The sequence below is a fragment of the Oryctolagus cuniculus genome, chromosome 15 (assembly GCF_964237555.1).
Source record: "Oryctolagus cuniculus chromosome 15, mOryCun1.1, whole genome shotgun sequence".
NCBI lineage: Eukaryota > Metazoa > Chordata > Mammalia > Lagomorpha > Leporidae > Oryctolagus > Oryctolagus cuniculus.
This window is the reverse complement of record NC_091446.1, coordinates 13,729,928-13,749,676: the sequence shown is the minus strand read 5'-3', so window position 1 is coordinate 13,749,676 and position 19,749 is coordinate 13,729,928. Positions and strand designations below refer to the sequence as shown.

General features: G+C 44.3%; 1 protein-coding gene across 2 annotated transcripts; it reads left to right on the top strand.

Moving 5' to 3' along the window:
* Positions 1 to 1,117: 1,117 nt before the first annotated feature.
* Positions 1,118 to 19,239, top strand: PNLIP (pancreatic lipase). Of its 2 annotated transcripts, NM_001082317.1 has the most exon segments (14): positions 1,257 to 1,302; positions 2,441 to 2,479; positions 2,482 to 2,488; positions 2,490 to 2,595; positions 5,339 to 5,461; positions 8,488 to 8,622; positions 9,849 to 9,960; positions 11,090 to 11,209; positions 11,325 to 11,444; positions 11,884 to 12,002; positions 14,293 to 14,422; positions 14,736 to 14,844; positions 15,860 to 16,024; positions 19,117 to 19,203. In NM_001082317.1, coding segments are annotated over 14 exon segments (1,395 nt in total). In that variant the 3' UTR covers positions 19,181 to 19,203.
* Positions 19,240 to 19,749: the final 510 nt, after the last annotated feature.

Here is a 19,749-nt window from a genome sequence, read left to right as displayed (position 1 = left end):
AACCCAGAAAATTCCGGTGTTCTCCGAGGTGATGACCGCAATGGCTCATGTAAGTATCAAATATGGGCATTTCTAAGGGGAGACCTTGTCAGAGAGAAAAGGGGAACCTAAGGAAGGCTGGATAAGACTCCCCGAGGGGGATTGAAGGCTGAGACAGGAGGGAGCCAATGGGAATTTGCTGGGGCTCCCATCCACTGCATTCCTTCCCTGTGCCTTTAGTCCTTAGGTTAACATTTCCCTGTACCCAAATAATTTCGATACTTTTTCAGTAACTATCAATTTTATCAAAAGGCTGAATGCCTATTTGACAGTTTTTGACCTGTGAGTGTGGCAATTTCATACGATTCATCCTGAGACTATGACACAGTCAGGATAAAGGATTCTGTTCTCTTAAAGTTCTAGTGTCCTGCTTCGGTCATTGTAAATTTAAACGTGAGCAAGCCGTCGCTAACTGAAAGCAACCCGGTTCATCTCTATCGAAACTTCTCCTTCAGGGCACTTTTCCCAAGATATTTTTCCCCAAGTTGAATCTTAGGTGTACTTCTTAGTGCAATGGTAGGCCCAGGGATCCCAGCTCTGTGTCCTCAGAAGTAAGCGCAGTTCCTCTGGTGTGTTCATTCTTTCCTACACGGTATTGGTGAGCAGCACGTGTGCAAGCGCACACTCAAAGGGCTGCGTCTGTTTCTCAGGGTCAGACAAGGTCACGCAAGACCTGCATGAGCGTGGGCAGCTGTCCACACCTGTGCTCAGCACGGCCGTCAGCAAAGCTGTGAAAACCGTCCAGCTTCACACATTCCCAGAGAATTAATTGTAAACTAACCACAGGGCAGACCAGAGCTTTCCTTCCACGCCATTAAATTCTGGTGGGTCCAAGCACAACGTAATCGCATGGGAAGAGAACTTCTCGTACCCGCCCCTTTCTCATCTCCCCACAAGCACTGTGGGAAACTTTACCTCCTCTATCAATCTAGGTTTATCTGGGATTAAAATTAGAACTAGATTCTTGGAAGCCTCTCTCGTTCCAGGGCATATTTCCACGGTACTGCTCAGAGAGATAAGGTTTGCCTATAAAAAAGGCTTTTCGGTGTGTCTGGTTGTGGGCAGAACCCGACAACTGCCACGGTGAGTCAGGATCATGTTCCTCGCTTGTTGGAATCCACCCGTGTTCCCCAGATGCCTAAAAGAACTTGCACTGTGCCGCTCTTTTGAAGGACATTCAGAGCCAGACTCAATCCTGTTTTTAACTTTTTATGTAGATGCTGCTGCTGTGGGCACTCCCTCTGCTGCTGGGGGCCGTGGCAGGTAAGAAAAAACGCCCGGGGCAGCTGGGAGAGACTCCCTGGAACTCAGGCCTCTGTGCAGACCCGGAGACGGGTGAAGAGCGCAAGCACTCTGAGAAGAGCTGCAGGATAAAATTCAAGGCATCTCTGCTCAATTTGAATTTAAGATAAACATCAAACAATCCAGATCAACCAGGAATATGTGACACGTTTGCTCTTTTAAGCCATTCTGAAAAAAATACTTGAAATTCAAATTTAGCTTGTATTTTTGTGGGCTACAACTAGCAACTCTAAATTGGGGTCAAGGAAGGGGAGTGAACTGTGTGTCCACCACCCACAACTCCAGTTCCCACAGCAAATTCCCTTCCCCTGCTGTGATACAGTATCTTTGCCTGGGAAGTGATGATGGCATCACTCATGGGATGATAGTGGGGCTTAGGTAAGATAAGCAACGCTGGGCCCAGCAGCTGGCACAGGACAGGAGTTCCAGGAATGCAGCTCCGGCAGGAGCTACAGCTCTTATCTCACTGCTAATCTTGCTTTCACCATCCTCAAGATTCAGTTGTTCCTTTGTGGGGGAGTAGCCAAGCGCAGAGCTGCACCAGCGCGTGGGCTTGGTCACATTGTTTGGGAACAGCTTCTTTACGGAGCGGGGAGGGACCCACGATTGCCTCCAGCGTAGGTCGCATGCCTACCTGCTCAGCTAAGGTGGAGATAGGTTTTGGCTTTTGCAGGAAACTCAAATTTCCACCCAAAATACAAAACCAGATGGTGGCTGCAAGTCTCTGGGAGTCCTGCTGTCCACTCTTCAAGGCTGGGGGACCCAGAGCTGCTTTGTTCCTGGCCACCAAAGCCCAAGGAAGAAGACATTGAGTTGAGAAGCTAAAACGAGCCCCCACCCCCTTTGTGGAGCTGGACAGAGACACAGAGGGAGTGGAGGTGGGAGGTTCTCACTGGGTGGAAATCAGCGATCGCAGCCAGTCCGTAATGCAGGTGTTGTCTTTTGAAGCTGTTTTAGGAGTGTGTCCCTGGGAGGGTAGCTGGGGAAGCAGAGGAGGAAAACCGGCCACCTACATAATTTACCTTGTGGTCTGGCTGAAAGACCACTACCAAGGCTGCTCTGGCTAAACTAACATCCCTGAAATCCTGGATGATTGCAGGACTGGAAGTCTGCTACGAGAGACTCGGCTGCTTCGGGAATGAATCCCCGTGGGGAGGAACCTTAGAAAGACCCTTCAGCACGTTGCCCTCGACCCCCAAAATTGTCAACACCCGCTTCCTCCTCTACACTAATGAGAACCCAAACAACTTCCAAGTAAGAATTTTCATTGTCTTTGGAACTTAGTCCTGTCTAGGTCATGAAATCAGGATACTGTCTTGGTTCATTGTTGAGCCTAACATGACAGCATGGACTTGGTTGCCCCAAAACAGTAGGTATTTCTAAGCACTGGCTTGTAGTTCTGGAGCTAGGGAAGCCCAAGGGCAAAGCCCGCACCTGTGGGGGGCCCCTTGCTGCATTGCAGGCTGCAACGCATGGAAAGGGGGCATGCGGGAGCGAGAGAGGAAGAGGGTGTGGAGTGCACTTGCCCTATTGCGAGGAACTCACTCCTGTGATTACTGACACTCTCACAATCGCAGCGTTAAGCCATCCATGAGGACAGGGCCCTTGTGACCTAATAACCTCTTTAAGGTCCCACCACTTGAGCCATAGCTAGGAAGGCTGGGGAAAATTATATCAGATTGTGGGGTGCAGTGGCTCAACGTGGCTCTGGATAGTGATGCCCCAGCTCCTCCCCCAAAACCATCTGCCCCCCTGGAGCTCTGGGTCTGGGATGGGAAGGGAAGCCTCAGAGGTCTTTGAAATGATTTAGGAGCCATTCTCCCATTGTCTTGATGAGCAATCGCATCTGGCTTTCCTTTCTCCATTCCGATCTCACAAAACGTCACCTGGCTCCACCCTTGTCTCCACTCTCCCAAAGGTGACTTCACTCCCTACATGTGCAGGCCAAGAATTTTCAAACCATTCTGCTCTGCTTCCCTGTGAAGTACAGAATCCATCTGAACTCATGTTTTTCCCTCTTGCTTCTTAATATACAGTTAAAAGTAGCCATGAAGCATCCTAACTGCTTTGCTCCTTAGCTATTTCTCCTGCCAAATGTTCTGTTCATTGCTCTTCAGCGCTGCATTCCGTCAAGTCCTAGGACATGACACAGTTCTGCCAAGTCCTTTTCACCGGTGTGACGTCGATACCCTTACCCTCTTTTCCATGTGAGATCGCGGAACGATGGCCTTCGCCATCCACAGTTCTCCCACCATTCTGGTGATGACCACCTGCGTGATCAGATTTCCACTGCCGCTCTTCTCTTTTTCTGAGCCCTCACCAGTATCATCGTTAACAATCCATTCATGACCAAAACAGACTCTTTCTAAACTGCTCTTCCAAATTCTTCCAGTCTCTGCCGGTTACTAAGTTCCGAAGCAGCATCCACATTTTCAGGTATTGTAGCTACACTCTCACTCCTTGTACCAACTTTTCTGTCTTAGTCCATCTCGTGGTGCTACGAAAGAATACCAGGAGCTGGGTAATTACAAGCAGTGGAAGTTTTCTAATTCAGGAGTCTGGAGGCTGGGAAGTGTGAGGAGGAGGAGAGGATGCATCTGGCGAGAGTATCACATGGCAAGGGAGAGGGAAGTAGGGAGGGGGCCGAGCTCACCCTTGGGTCAGAAGCCCACTCCCATAGTGGTTAGCCTGCGCCTGTGACAACAGCATTCATCTGGTCATGAAGTCAGAACCCCAGCCGCTCCTTGAAGGTCTGATCTCTTAACATCACCACAATGGCCTTTTGTAAGCATGCGTTTTGGAGGGGATATGCAAACCACAGCAGATCCTGAATAGTCAAGGCTTCTAAAGAAAACAAACTAGGCAGTGGAACTCACGTCTCCAAGGCTTTCAGGACAAGTATTAATCGACATAATCTGATTATAAATGCTCCATTAGCTTCATAACCATCTTGCCATGCCTCCATGATACCATTTGGTAAGCATTCTAAGTGTGAGAGGAGCCATGGTTTGAATGTCCCCACCCAAACTCATGTTGAAGTTGCCATGGTGATGATGTTACCAGGCGGGATCATTAAGACTTGATAAGGCTGTGAGGCCTCTGCTGTGCTAAGTGCACTGATGCAGTTACAGGGGAGTGGGATCCAGATACAGAGGAGCTCAAGGGCCACACTGTGGCACAGAGGGCTAAGCCGCTGGCTGCAAGGACAGCATCCCACAGGAGAGCTGGTTCGAGTCCTGATACTCCACTTCTAGTCCATCGCCCTGCTAACGTGCCTGGGAAAGTAGCAGAAGATGTGCCTTTGCCACCTACATGGGAGATGTGGATGGGGTTCCAGGCTCCGGGATGCAACCTGGCCTAGCCCCAGCCATTGAGGCCATCTGGGGAGTGAATCGGTGGATGGAAGATCTTTCCCTCTCTCTTTTTCTCTGCAGCTCTGTCTTTCAAATAAATGAATGTTTTAAAATTTTTTTCTTGAATAAGGGAGTCCAGTACTCACTTGTGCTCTCTCTCTCTCTCTCTCTCTCTCTCATGCTCACTTGCCAACAGAGGAGGACACAGTACAAAGGCTCTTGAGAGATGCAAGCACCATCCTCTTGGATTCCCCAGCCTCTTGAGCCATGACAAAACAAACCACTGCTTATACATTACCCAGTCTAGAGACTTCCGTTACAGAGCAGGAAACAGACTGGACATGAATATCTGTGTATAAGGCATCTGCAGAATGGAAAACCCTGGAGTGTGTAGACAAGATCTTTACCAGCAGAGTAATAACAGACATAGCCCGAGTTGAACAACTGCAAAAATTTTGTGATGACCCACAAGTAGCAACTTAGTGATAACTGTGAACAGCTTAGTCATTGTAGGAGAATCCTCGAGGATGTCATCCCCCAGCGATGACCTCCTTCCTACTACCCCCTACCCCCACCCCACCCCACCCAGGGTTCCGCTGGACACTGTGAGATAATGGACTTGAAACACTTTGTTCCCTATACAGGAAATCTCGGCAGACGCATCAACCATCAGAGGCTCCAATTTCAGAACAGATAGGAAAACTCGTTTCATTATCCACGGATTCACGGACAAGGGAGAAGAGAACTGGCTGTCTAACTTGTGCGAGGTGAGAGACGCGGTGACCTCTTAAGGGAAGACTGCTTAGTGGTGAGAATGAGCAACCAGTAAGGTGTGGTCCTCAGCCAAGGAGGACAAACACTGGTCACTACAACCTAGGAGGACCCTGTGACCCCTGCTGGGCCTGGGCTTCCCAGGAGAGGCCCAGGGGGTGCTGGCGATGGAGGGGGCCTGGGGCGCTCCTGATGATGCTGTCAGCAGGCATTTGGTGGCCCCAGGCAGTGGTTATTTGGAACTAACCCAGCAGTGTTTCAAAGTGTCAGCCATGGAAGCCGCCGCACAGATGCATACAAATTGTCCACAGGCCCTTGTTTTTCCCTTGACTTTCAATGTCCATGTGAAGAGCTAGGAGATCCCATTTTTCAAAATTCATTATTTTCCTTCCGTTTTCACTTGTTGCTCTTTGATCTCCATGGGTAGCACCGCCTAGAGGAAATGTGATGGTTTGCATTTCCAGCTTCTGTTGTTTCAATAACAGTAATCCTATTTTCTTTAATTTGCCATGGGCTCGGTGCCCTGGAATAGTGAAGAATTAAATGGCAGAAAATCAAGCAGAATAAAATTTCCCAATAACTGCTAGTGCTTGAAGAACGTTAGCACTGATTCATTTGTTTGTGCATTTGTTCATGTATTCATCAGCTAGGGCACAAAGCTGTATTCACTTCTAGATGTGTTAAGAAAAAGACACCAAGGTCTCCCCACAGCCACTTCATTCCTGCCAAGTCTTTGTCTCAAGCCAGAGACTGAACTGAGTCAGTTTGGATGCACATCCACTGATCCTGAAGACTCATAAATGCGCTCACATCCACTTGCTTCACAAGGTTAAAAATAATCAGTAAAAGGGTAGGCACTGTGGTCCAGTGGGATCCTTGGGAGGCCTGTGTCCCAGATCAGAGGACCTGGGTTTGAGTCCTGCCTCTACTTCTGATCAGCTTCGTGCTAATGCACAGATTGGGAGGCAACAGATGATGGTGCAGGAATTTGAGTCCATGCCACCTGCAGGGGGATCCAGGTGGAGTTCTGGGCTCCTGGCTTCTGCCCAGCCCAGTGCAGCCCTGGCTGATGCAGGCATTGCAGGCATTTAGGGGGTGAGCTATCTGACAGAAGTTACCTCTCTGCCTCTGTGTCTGTCTCTCTCTCTCTCTAAAAAATAAATATTTTTAAAAAACAGAACTTGTCTTTTAATTTAAATTGATGATATATAATAATAGAATTAATAGAGTTCTATTAATATTAATCTTCATTAATGGAATTCTATAAGTAATAGAATTCTATGCAATAGTAAGAAAAACATGATTCTTAGCTTAAAGGAATATAGTCTTTTAAGATGTATATATGCAATTTATTTTTAAATTATTTTTAAGAATTTATGTATTTATTTAAGAGGCAGAGTTACAGACAGAGAGAAGGAGAGACAGAGAGAGAGGTCTTCCATCCACTGGTTCACTCCCCAAATGGCCACTACAGCCAGGACTGAGCCAGGCTGAAGCCAGGAGCCAGAAACTTCTTTCGCTGGCGCCATGGCTCACTAGGCTAATCCTCCGCCTGTGGCTCCTGCACCCTGGGTTCTAGTCCCGGTTGGGGCTCTGGATTCTGTCCCAGTTGCTCCTCTTCCAGTCCAGCTCTGTGCTGTGGTCCGGGAGTGCAGTGGAGGATGGCCCAAGTGCTTGAGCCCTGCACCCTCATGGGAGACCAGGAGGAAGCACCTGGCTCCTGGCTTCGGATCAGCACAGCACGCCGGCCGTGGCAGCCATTTGGGGGGTGAACCAACAGAAGGAAGACCTTTCTCTCTGTCTCTCTCTCTCTCTCTCTCTCTCTCTCTCTCACTGTCTAACTCTGCCAGTCAAAAAAAAAAAAAAAAAAAAGAAAAAGAAAGAAAGAAAGAAAAAAAGAAAGAAAGAAAAAGAAAAGAAACTTATTTCAGGTCTCCCACATGGGGGTTTAGGGGCCCAAGCACTTGAGCCATCCTCTGCTGCTTTTCCAGGTACATTATCAGGGAGTTGGATAGGAACTAGGGCTGGAACTAGAACAGTGCCCATGTGGGAAAGAAGCACTGCAGGTGGAGGCTCAACCTACTATGCCACAGTGCCAACCCCTACAACTTATTTCCAAAATTCCAAAACCATATATATTTTTCTTGCATTTCATTTGGCTTTGCCAACACTGTTTCATTACGACAGAAAAATAAGTGGATTAAACTAGATAGTGAAGAATCCAAAATTCAATCCTGAATCTATCATTAGTTTATCATGACCTTGGACCTCTCCTTCTGCAAAACTGAAAGGATTGGCAATGATTTCTAAAATCATTTCATTGTTCTCAATCATCTTTTGGAAAAAGATGTGACTATACACACTCAAACAAATATCATTCCTGCCAAAGCTAACCAGGAAGTTATAACTGAACCCAACAGACAAGATTCTCAGTAGATATCTAATAGATGATACTTTTATGTAAAACAATTTCAATGATGTGCAATAAAATGTCCTCATCCAAAAAATTTATCATGGAAAAGCTTACTCCTTTACTTTCAACATATTTACCTACTTGAGGAGTCCTAATATAGTCTTCATTCGCTCATCAGGTATGTATTGAACACCTACTGCATGCAAAGAACTGTTCTTGGCACTAGGGTACAGTTGTGTAGAAGATGGGCAATGTCCATGGATGTAGCCTAGTAAGGGGCATTGAGTGTTATGACATTTATGATGCTCTAATGACACAACCCTTTGTGCCATATTTAATGCATTTTCCCCCTGAATCAAATGTCTGTGTATCTAGAAATCCCAAGAATCGGGTCCCATGATGGCCAACTCTCAATTCAGAGCCAATGTTAAATGCTATGCAGGATTGCATATCTAAAGCCGACCAGAAGTTTTATTCATTGGGTTGGGGTTAAAAGTGACGTGATACGTTATAGGCTGAGGAAGGAATTTGTATTGGTCTTCACGTGTGTTAACAGCTATTAAGAAAGATCCTGCATCACTCACCTCGTCTTTGTGTCTCTCCCATCAGAACCTGTTTCAGGTGGAAACCGTGAACTGCATCTGTGTGGACTGGAAGGGGGGCTCCCGCACTACATACCCGCAGGCCACGCAGAACATCCGGATTGTCGGGGCGGAAGTGGCGTACTTAGTTGGCACTCTACAGGTAACTACGTCTAGGTTATGTAAAAGCCCACGCACATTGCCCTCTGGGTTCTTTTTCCCCAAAAATGTTGTAGGTATGAGCATTGATAAAGACATTGCTCTATTAGAAAGTATGCCTTTTCCTTTGGTTGAAAAGAAAAATGCAAAAAAAAATCTAGATTTGGGATCACCAATAACCCTATTTAGGTTAATAAATTAGCTTTTGTTTTTCATTAAGTGAACTTCCCCAAGCAAGTATATGGGTTATTTTTGCTGAATTCTCAACAGAGTTTATTTTAATTTTACTAGTTATTATCAAGTTGACATGACAAGGTCAATCTCAAAACTAAACTAGCTTTTTTAGTTGGGGTTTTGTTTTTTAAGTACAATAAGAAGCTAGTCTGATTTGAAAAAAAAAAACAGAAAATATTAAACTTATGTTTAAGTAACTTCTTTCAATATGACTTTCTGATCCAAATTTCTGTTCTGTCATCTGTGGGTAACAACCCCCATTTCTGTCCTTGAAACATGGAAGCAGTCGTTTAAGTGTTAAACACCATGTCCATTTTTAATGATATCTGTAGGGGAAAAACAAGCACGTCAATGGCTTTACAGTGAAAGTATGTCTTCCTAAAACCTAAATTTCCAGAGGTTTCCTTCTGTGTCTGTCTTGGAATTGGTCATATTTGATAACATTCCAAAGAGACTTTCTTTTGCAGGGATCTCCTGCCCCCTTATTAGTTCTTCTTTTGGAATCTTCAGCAGGATTTCGGAAGCAATTTAATCCAATACAGATCAACAGGAGAAAAGTGCATGTCCTACATTATTGATTTTCATATTTGCATAGGAACATTCATTTGAGAGTGAAAGCTAAACAAATGGTGAAAGTAGAAAAATTTATATTTTTTTTAAACAAAGAATAGTAAATGTCATCCAGCAGTGACAAGCAGAGGGGTCTGCGCTAGAGATAAGAAACCCGGGTGTCCCGAGGAGGAACAGGGAGCCCCGAGAGCCAGGGCAGGAAACGCGTCCTAGCAGAGTCTCCGCCTGCCCCTCCGCCGCAGCCCCCCGCCTCGGCAGGGTCCCGCGGGCACCTTCCTCCCAGGAGAGCTCAGGGCTGGCTCTGGGCCGGACCCGCGGTGCACGTGCCCTTCCTGCAACCGCCCCTGCTCATGGGCCTTCAGCTCCAAGACGTGTGTCCAAGGACACATTTTGGGTGACAGTCTGGCTGTCTTCATTTCCCCACAGTCGTCGCTGGGGTACTCTCCTTCCAACATCCACGTCATCGGCCACAGCCTGGGTGCCCACGCTGCTGGGGAGGTAGGACGGAGGACCAACGGGGCTATTGGACGAATCACAGGTTGGTCAAGTTTTAGACTACATGTGGCCTCCTGGGTTCTAAGAGGAAATGCTGGAGGGAAAGTCGGTGCACACCTGCCTTTGACCTTGCCACACTTTCTGAATTGGTCTGCGTGATCAGAAATCAGGCATTGGGAATCTTTTATTGATACAGATCTCTGGTCCACATGCCTCTCTAAAATGGAAATATATTCCATGTGGCTGAAGTCTGAATTAGGAATATCTGGAGATTTTATTTCATATCTATTTCTCCATTGTCAGGCATTTGCAAAGGAGAATTTTCATGAATACAATGAATACTGTACATAATAGAATGCATATGAAATTAAACCCAAAGAGCTCATGTTTGCACAATTAATTGTATTCCGCTTTAGCAGCAATGGCTAATGAGTCCAAACCTCATCAACCCCAATCCTAGAGCTGTGGGAAGCTGGAGGGCAGATGGTCAGGCTGCCCTGGGCTGCCAGTGCTGAATGCTGCTAATTGGATTTCTATAAAACATTATTTTACAAACCTCCCACTCGCTTTCCTTTGGATTCCTTGGCCCTAAACCAATCCCCTGTAACCTTGTGAAAAACACTTCACTCCCTCGGGTTGACAGGTGACTACTTCCTTTTCCCTTGTCATCTGCCAACTTTCTGCTTCTGACCCAGTGAGTCTCCTTTTCACGCTTTGGCTAAATTGGATGCATTTAGATTTGCGGAGGCATCTGAAATATCCACCCATTAACTTGCTGGATAGATGTCTGCATTTCCCATTTTCTGTAAACGTTGCCACAGTCTGCTCAGCAAGACTCTGTGACTGAGCGACCAGCAAAGCCAAGGTCCTCGGCCTCCTGGGAGTTCACAGTCTCCTAGGGGCTTTCTTAGTCCAGTGTCTCCCAAGGGGCCAGCCCTTTTGTTGGATCCACTGCTAGTGAGCAAGATTCCGCCAGGGGTGAAACACCCATAAGCAGAAGCAGATTCTATCGTGTGGGAAAAAAATGTACAAACTAGAGGCAAATTTCCCTATGGGAAATAGTAACAAAAGGAAGTATTGCTGCCAATACTTGACCCACAGGTCTGTAACTCGGGCAGATGGGAACGTGTGTGAATGCTGACAGGTAATAAGCACACATCTGTTTGCTTTAGGGTTGGATCCAGCTGAACCTTACTTTCAGGGTACACCTGAAATAGTCCGGTTGGATCCCAGCGATGCTCAATTTGTGGATGTAATTCACACGGATGCTGCTCCCATGGTCCCCAACTTGGGTGAGTCCCTCCACTTGTCTTCCAACAAGGTGTCAAGTCTATATATTAGAGTGTTTTGGAGTGACTCGAGTCTACATGGTAACATGAACCTTCCCTTATTTTTAAAATTCTTCAGGGTTTGGAATGAGCCAAACTGTTGGTCACCTAGATTTCTTTCCAAATGGAGGAAAAGAAATGCCCGGATGTCAGAAGAATGTTCTCTCTCAGATTGTTGACATAAATGGGATCTGGGAAGGTAAGATTGTGTTTTGTTTGGCTAAACTTCCTGACCACCATAGAACTGTACTGGTCTCACATTTTCTAAGACAAGTGACTTTTAATTGTATCCCCAAGATAGAGATTTTCACTGAATCAGGCATGAGGAGCCTGGGAAAGAAGACGTATTTGCAGTCAATTTTCCACGGGCCTAACTTTGGGAATACATGACTATGTGTTACCTATTTGAACCAATCTTTTCTTTCTAAAGTTATTTTTCCATTTTATTTAACTATGATATTAACCATTACAGTCTTCAACCATAGTTAACTTCTGGTTGCATCACCAATCATAACTGTACTTCATACATGAATTCCCACTAATTAGAGAACTCTACTTCAACATTGGTATTCTGATCACGAAATTGACTTGGAAAAATCAAGGTGGTTGTTCATGTGTACTCGTGTCTGATTTCAAAGGAACTCGAGACTTTGTGGCCTGTAATCACTTAAGAAGCTACAAGTATTATGCTGATAGCATTGTCAATCCTAATGGCTTTGCTGGTTTCTCTTGTGCCTCCTACACCGCCTTCACCCAAGTAAGTGAAATTCTTTCCACTTTAAGCTCTGTGACGGTCACTTCTCATGGCTGGTGGGAGTCATCGCTCATGAGAGCATTTAGTGAATACTCATATTTCCGTATGTAACTGTACCGCCAACCCTAAATGCGTATTTTCTTGGTGATAAAGCATTGGCAGGCTGTAGGGAAGCAGTTTTGGAAATGTAAAAGTCCTGTGTCTGCAATGTTCTCTGTCACTTTTCTGTGTGTCAGGGAAATGCTCAAATTTGCAAAGGAAATGACAGTGAAAGAACTCATCTATGGGCAAGTGACCTGTGACCACAGGAAGCTGAGGAATGTTGAAATGTTTCCTTAAATGTTGACCTTTTAGACAACAGAACAGTGGCCATGTGGGCCTGCCTATGCATATGCATCTGCCTATGCAACCATAATGGCCGGTATTTTCCTGTGATTTCATCTTCTTGGAATCCTCTCGTTGTATGGGTTGAATTCCTATTTGTGATCACAAATACGAAGAGTACTTTAAAAACTTGTGCTGAAAAATGGAATTTCAAGATAAATCTATAATGTTGCAAGCGTTTTTAAAAATCCATGCATGGTTTTTCATAGCAACATTTTCTGTGAACTTTCTGAAGGCCACTAGTATCTATTGCCTATTATTTTCCAAAAAAAATTTCTTTTCACTGTAACTTTTTTAAAATCAGTAACATACATCATTTAGTTTAAAAAATCACATAATTCACGTGACAAGGCTTGCATAATTAATGAGGGGCTTGCCTTACTGAAAACAAGAGGAGATCTGAATCCAGTTTTCACCAATAAAATGCTGAATAACTTTGGAGAAAGTACTTCACATCTCTAAGTCAATTTCTTCACCTATAAATGTGAACAATAATAGTAGATTCAATGTATTTGGTGGGAAGACTTAATGAGAGATGATATATGTTAATTACTTAGCCCAGAGCCTAAACTGTAAGAATTTGTAGTGGGTAAATGTTAGCTTTCTATGGAAGGGGTGTTCAGTTTATTCACACACAATTTGCTTATGGGTTAAAAAAAATCCCATTCTACTGCTTTCTTTGGTAGAACTATTTTTATCTTCTTCCCCAATATCCAAGGCTAGGAAATGCAGAAAACAAATAAACAAACAAATGAATTGTAAATCTCATCCAGTTAAAATTGAGTCTGATTCATAAAATTAAACACATTTTAAGGGATGCTCAGTACAATGTCCTCTCTTCCACATTTTTCCACCTTTGTTTTGTTTTTGTTTTTGTTTTTTTGTTTGTTTTTGACAGGCAGTTAGACAGTGAGAGAGAGACAGAGAGAAAGGTCTTCCTTCTGTTGGTTCATCCCCCAGATGGCCACTACAGCTGGCTCACTGTGCCAATCCGAAGCCAGGAGCCAGGTGCTTCTCCTCCTGGTCTCCCATGCGGGTGCAGGGCCCAAGGACTTGGGCCATCCTCCACTGCCTTCCTGGGCCACAGCAGAGCTGGACTGGAAGAGGAGCAACTGAGACAGAATCCGGCGCCCCAACCGGGACTAGAACTCGGGGTGCCGGCGCCGCAGGTGGAGGATTAGCCTAGTGAGCAGCGGCGCTGGCGCTTCTCCACCTTTGGACCTCAGCCTCAGCCTCTCTCTGGCTCTAGACCAGGTGATCATGGTGGTGCTCTGGTCAGTGTGCGCTCAGTGGAGGGAATGACTCAGGGCCATTGGTTCAGGGGCTCTTGGTTCCATTGCACTCTGGGCCGTATCCCCCTCTGCCTTGTTGATGGGCACACTGCTGGCATTTGGAGGTGAGAGTTGGGGCTCTCCCTCTCTTCTGACTTAGACTGTGCCTTCAGAGAGCTTTGGCCATTTCTTGCTGGCTGTCAGAGTCTTCCCTGAGCTCTTGCTGGAGGCAGATCCTGAATCATAGCCATGTACACACATCTGGTCCATTTGTTCTGGAGTTGACCATTTGGCTTCGCTCAGCCTCCTCTGCACACTGGGAATTGGGAGGCTCATCCTCCCAACTCTGTGCCTCCCTCTCCATTTCTTGTACAACAAGCCTCTGGTCCAGAAAGAGGACATTTTCTTGTCTTAATCTGCCTTTTTTCTCATTGTGTGATTTTTTTCAGTATTGTGTTATTTATTGGTAAAATGACTGATGTATCCTTGTGAATAGTGACGTACATACCTTTCTGTTAAAGTCCTCTTTCACCATGAGAACAGAACTGACCTCCGTGTTGTCGGACTGCAACAGCACATGGCAAAGGACGGGTGCTACTATGCAGCTTCCTCATGCATCTTGTATTCGTGTTCCCTAGAACAAGTGCTTCCCCTGTTCCAATGGAGACTGCCCACAGATGGGACATTACGCTGATAGGTTTTCTAGGAAAACAGATGGAGTGGGCCAGACATTCTATCTCAACACTGGTGATTCCAGTAATTTTGCTCGTAAGTTTCTGTTTTACTTGCCTTAAGTTCTAAATGCTGTGTATTTTTCCCTCTCCTCCTCCCTAATGTGGAAAAATGCCCAATAGCATGCTCAGTGTGGTGATGTCTACTTGGAGTAACTGAAGAGACTTTGGGACCTGAACTATTAATGATGCAAACATAAACTTCTCCATATTTGATCCTTTTAAAAAAAGAGGAATCACCAACACCACATATACGTTTTTGAGAATTCTACATTAATGGGGTCCATGTTAACCTGTTTCCACGTCTCTTCCCTGCACTCTGACAGTTTGCAAACTTTGTCCCCATGCAGGTTGGAGGTATCAGGTGTCTGTCACACTCTCTGGAAGGAGGGTTACAGGACATGTGCTGGTGTCTTTGTATGGAAGTAAAGGGAACTCTAAGCAGTACGAAATTTTCACGTGAGTGAAATTTACTCTGAGCTTCTTAAATGTTTGAGTACTGGACATGTATGCTGTATGTTATAGACAGAGTTTGTTTACTCATTACTATATTGGAGAAGAGCACTGTCACACAGAATAAAAAGAAAGAAATTCTTTCACCTTTGTACCCTTCACCTTTGTACCCTTCACCTTTGTACCCTTCACCTTTGTACCCTACTACATGTCAGAATTGTGTCTCCATCTTTTGCTCCTCTGCCGTTTCCTGAGAAAGCCATTAATGTCTATTTGGCCTCTGATTTATAAGTTGTAAAGAATTATTCTCCTCACAAAGCAACCAGGAAAGATGACATAAGAATGTCATCATTTATTAAATTGTAGGAGACTGTGACTACAACATGCTTGAAATTTAATTAAAATCAAGAGGATGGGGTTGGTGTTGTTGTGTAGGGCGTTAAGTTGCCACCAGCCAAGCTGGCATCCCATATAAGCACATGTTTGAATCCTGGCTGCTCCACTTCCTGTACAGTTCCCTGTTAATGCACCTGGGAAAGCAATGGAAGATGGCCCAAGTACTTGGACTCTACCATCCATGTGGGAGACCTAGATGGAATTCTGGGTTCCTGGCTTTGGCCTGGCCTAGCCCTAGCCTTTGCAGCCATTTGGGGGAATGAGCCAGCAGATGGAAGATATCTCTGTCTCTCTGTCTATCTCTGTCTCTCTGTCTCTCTCTTTCCATCTCCCCTTTTCTCTGTAACTTTGTCTTTCAAATAAATAACCTTTTTAAAAAAAATAAAATAAAGATGATGTAAAAGTTATATGAGTCATTGTTAGTAAAACATTATTAATAGATGAATTTAGAATAACAAAGGTAGAACAATAATTTTAAGCAAAGATGCATTGTATGTTGGTGTAAGAAGCGTACACGTGCATACCTGGATATGTGTATGCTCTTATATGTGCCTGTGTCTGAGTGTACATAGATGTGTATATATGTATGTATGTTCACTTCTTTTTAAACTTCTTAACTTCCCAGGGGCCTTCTCAAACCAGGTGATACTCATTTAAATGAGTTTGACTCTGATGTGGATGTCGGGGATGTGCAGAAGGTTAAGTTTGTTTGGTATAACAATGTGATCAACCCAACCCTACCCAAGGTGGGAGCATCCCAGATCACAGTGGAACAAAATGATGGAAGAGTGTAAGTAATAAAAATCCAAGGAGATTTGAAAGATTGAGTTTATTTATAATTATAGTCCCACTAAAATTCTCTTTGACAATAAACTCCCTTCCGTGGCTGTTATACCCCAATCACAACTGCTTCCTAATACCTTTTATTTCTTTAGGACAAAGTGTAGACCTTTAGGAAAACAACTTTGACGGATTTTTAGACATGTGTTATGTTGTCTGGTACAAATTGAGTGTATGAAAATCTGTATTCATGTTCCTAAATTGGTGCACCAAATTGCTGCTTATTGAAGATTAGAACTCTTCCAAATCCCAGGTCTTCCTAGTGAAATCAAAGTTCAGGAGATCAATCCTTCCTTGCATGTAAGACAAGGGCTCACATATGAGCCAAAGGCCGCTTACCAGGGTGAATGAACAAAGATGAGATGATCATGACCACAGCAATATCCATGTGACCTTGAGAGTTTTTGGTGCAAGTTCTGGTGCGGAGTGCTCTGCTGCTTCTCTCATCACGGCACAACGTTCCTCTGAAACATCTAACAAGCAGCTTGGCTTCTGACAGCGATGGAGTAACATGAACACTGTTTTTTCCCAATAAACAACCAAAAATTCAGACAGAATATATGAAACAACAGTTTCTAAGATACTGAACATCAGGCAGTAAATGACAGTGATGTCCGAGACACAAAAAACAAGGTGAAACCCTCAACTAGCCCAGGAGGCAGAATCTTGAGTGTCCAGGATGAGGCACAAGTGGCAGAAACTCAGGCAGAGCCCAGTGGACTCACTAAGTTGAAGAGACAGAGCTATGAATTATAAACGCCAAGGCAGCTGGGTTTCTTAGGACAGCCTATCAGAGAGGAGAGAGTTTCAGCTGGGGAGTCCCAGAGATCTAGAAGGTTCTTTGAATAATCCGCAGAGTCATGGTCAGCACGAGCCTGTGAGATAATAAGCCACACCCAGGCAAACACCCACTTCAAAGGATCAGAGAGTCTCCTTGCAGGAAAAGCTCTTGCTTTGCCCAGCAAGATGGGAAAAGCCCTTGATTCTGGGAACATTCGGTAGAGTATTTAGGAAAGTCTTGCCTCAAAGTGGGAAATAATTAGCCTAGATTGAACAAGACCTTACAATGTCAGTTTCCAAATAACTGCATCTCAGAACAAAGTTCAAGAATGTTCATGGGGATACAAAATCATCTAACAGCTAGTGAAAGAAATTCCACATTATTTAACTTTAATGCCAAGGTTTCCAGGTATACGGAGAAAGAGGAAAATACAACCTCTGTGTAGAACAATAATCAATCAAGTGACACCAAACCAAAATAGACACAGATGTTAGAACAGCAAATAGGGGTGTGAAAACAGCTCTTTAAACAGTATCCCCTGTGTACAAAAGGTCAGTAGAGGCATGATGCATATTAGAAAAAAATCCAAAATGAACTTGCAGAGATGAAAAATTCAATGTCAAGTGAAAAATATACTGAATGGAGTTAACAGCAGTTTAGACATTGCAGAAGAAAATATGAGTGAACTTGAAGACACAAAAGCAACTATAAAATGAAACACAGAGAGAAAATGAATTTTAAGAATTCAAAGAACATCATTGATCTGTAGATTGACTTGAAGAAGTCTGATCCTCAAATATTTGTCTTTGAAGACTCCAAATGAAGAGGAACAGAAAAATGTATGTGAAGCAATAATGCTCCACAATTATCAAACTTGTTGGAAACTATAGACCAATGGGTCCCCCCAAAAAAATACACAAGAAAATTAAAGAAAACAACCAGAATATATAAAAATAAAATCATTCAAAACCAGTTGTAAAGAGAAAATCATAAAGGCAGACAGAGAAAAGACGTTACTTACAGAAGAATAGACTTAAAACGCAGCAGACTCATCACAAACAAGGCAAACGAGAAGACAGCAGAAGAAAGTGCCTCTCAGGTATTGGAAGGAGAAAATTCTTAGTCTAGAGTTTATACCCACAAAAATGTTTTTCAAAGACGAAGATGAAATGAGGACGTTTCAGACGCACCAGAGCAGAAAGAATTCATGTCAGCAGGTGATGCGGGAAACAGCCCTGCAAGAAATGGCACAGGAAGTCCCGCAGGCAGAGCAAAACAGTACTGGTGGAAAAGAATCTACAGAAAGGATTGAAGAGTGCAGGAAGTAGTGATTACACAGGAAAAAATGAGATTTTTATAGATTATCATGTAGATGTATTTTAAAACAGTTGACTACTGAAAAAGTGAAAATATTTTCAGGAGCTTTATATTAAATAAAGTAAAATAAATGATGACGGCACCATAGAGGACAGGAAGGTAGAAGTGGAAATTATTTCTGGGTTGGTGTAATATCACTTGAATGTGATAAGTTAAAAATATGAGTTATAAATCCCAAAGCAACCAGTAAAGGAATAAAGCCAAGAACTATAGTTAATCATCCAACAAAGAGATAAAACAGAATAAAACAGAACTCATAATAATGTGCACAAAAATAAAAGACGAGGAACATAGGGAGCAAATAGCAAACAAATAGAAAGGCCATAGACGTGCAGCTACCTTTATGCATAGACATATTATATGAAAGTGGTCTAAATATCAAGAAGAAGAAGAGAAAAACATTTTTGTTCTGAGCACTTTTACATGCCAAGAGTTTTACATAGGCTGATATATTCTATTCAGGAAAATTGGCTCCAAAACATCCCAAGTATTTGTTCCGTCTTAATGAGAAAAATGAGTCATTCCAATTCAATTATGGAATTAAAATAGGACTGGCTAGCCGATCTCTCGCAGGCCCCTCAGCGTCCCATGCTTAGGTCATGCCGTTGAGTCTGCTACAGCTCAGTTGCCTGGGTGCACATGGTCAGGTGTTTAGGACGTGACCCCAGAGCTCCTCCTGTTCTTTGTGGGCCATCGACAACCCCTCTCTGCTCTTGTACAACCACAGAACGAGACTGGAAATGAGAATTCAGTCCTTAATGCAAGCGAATCCTCTACTGGGCCGGTGTCTGGGCCCAGAGTGCCCCAAGAACAGAGGCTGCCTTCCTGCTCACCACACCAGTGCGTGCCAGCGCATGATGACTGTGTCTTGTTTCTCTCCACAGGTTCAAGTTCTGCAGCACAGACACCGTGAGGGAGGACATCCTGCTCACCCTCACCCCGTGTTAGGAGGCTGCTGGAAAGTGACCACCGGCTCTCACTGCTAATAAAAGCTACTGCTCAAGCAATACTTGCCCTTTATTGGTCATCAATGCCCATTATTGGCAATGAATCTCTTAAATAAGGTGATAAAATCCCAGATTTGCAGCTGGTATGAAAAACTACAAATTATGGCTGAATCTTGCTACCTATTGTATGGCACTTGAGTTGGGGACTGTTGCTTATAGGACAGTGTCATCATGTCCATGATTAATACCTCTGATATCACTGGACAGACCTCTGGGTCCAAGTGACCCTCTCTGCTTGCCCATGTGGGAAGTGCCAACACTCACCACTTATTCCATTCGATTTAGGTTCTGTGTCTGCTCCTAATCCACCATATCAGGAGAGAGGACACAGGAGGATGGGACATGGCTGATGCTTCCTAACTGCTCTGCTTACTCTCGGGGGTTTCCCTAGACTCTTTGCCTCTCTGCAGCCTGGCTGATCTTTCTGAAGCACAAATCAACCTTCCTCCCAGGGATGCTCAGGATGAAACCTGAGCACATATATATAGAATATGTATAGTATATATATAG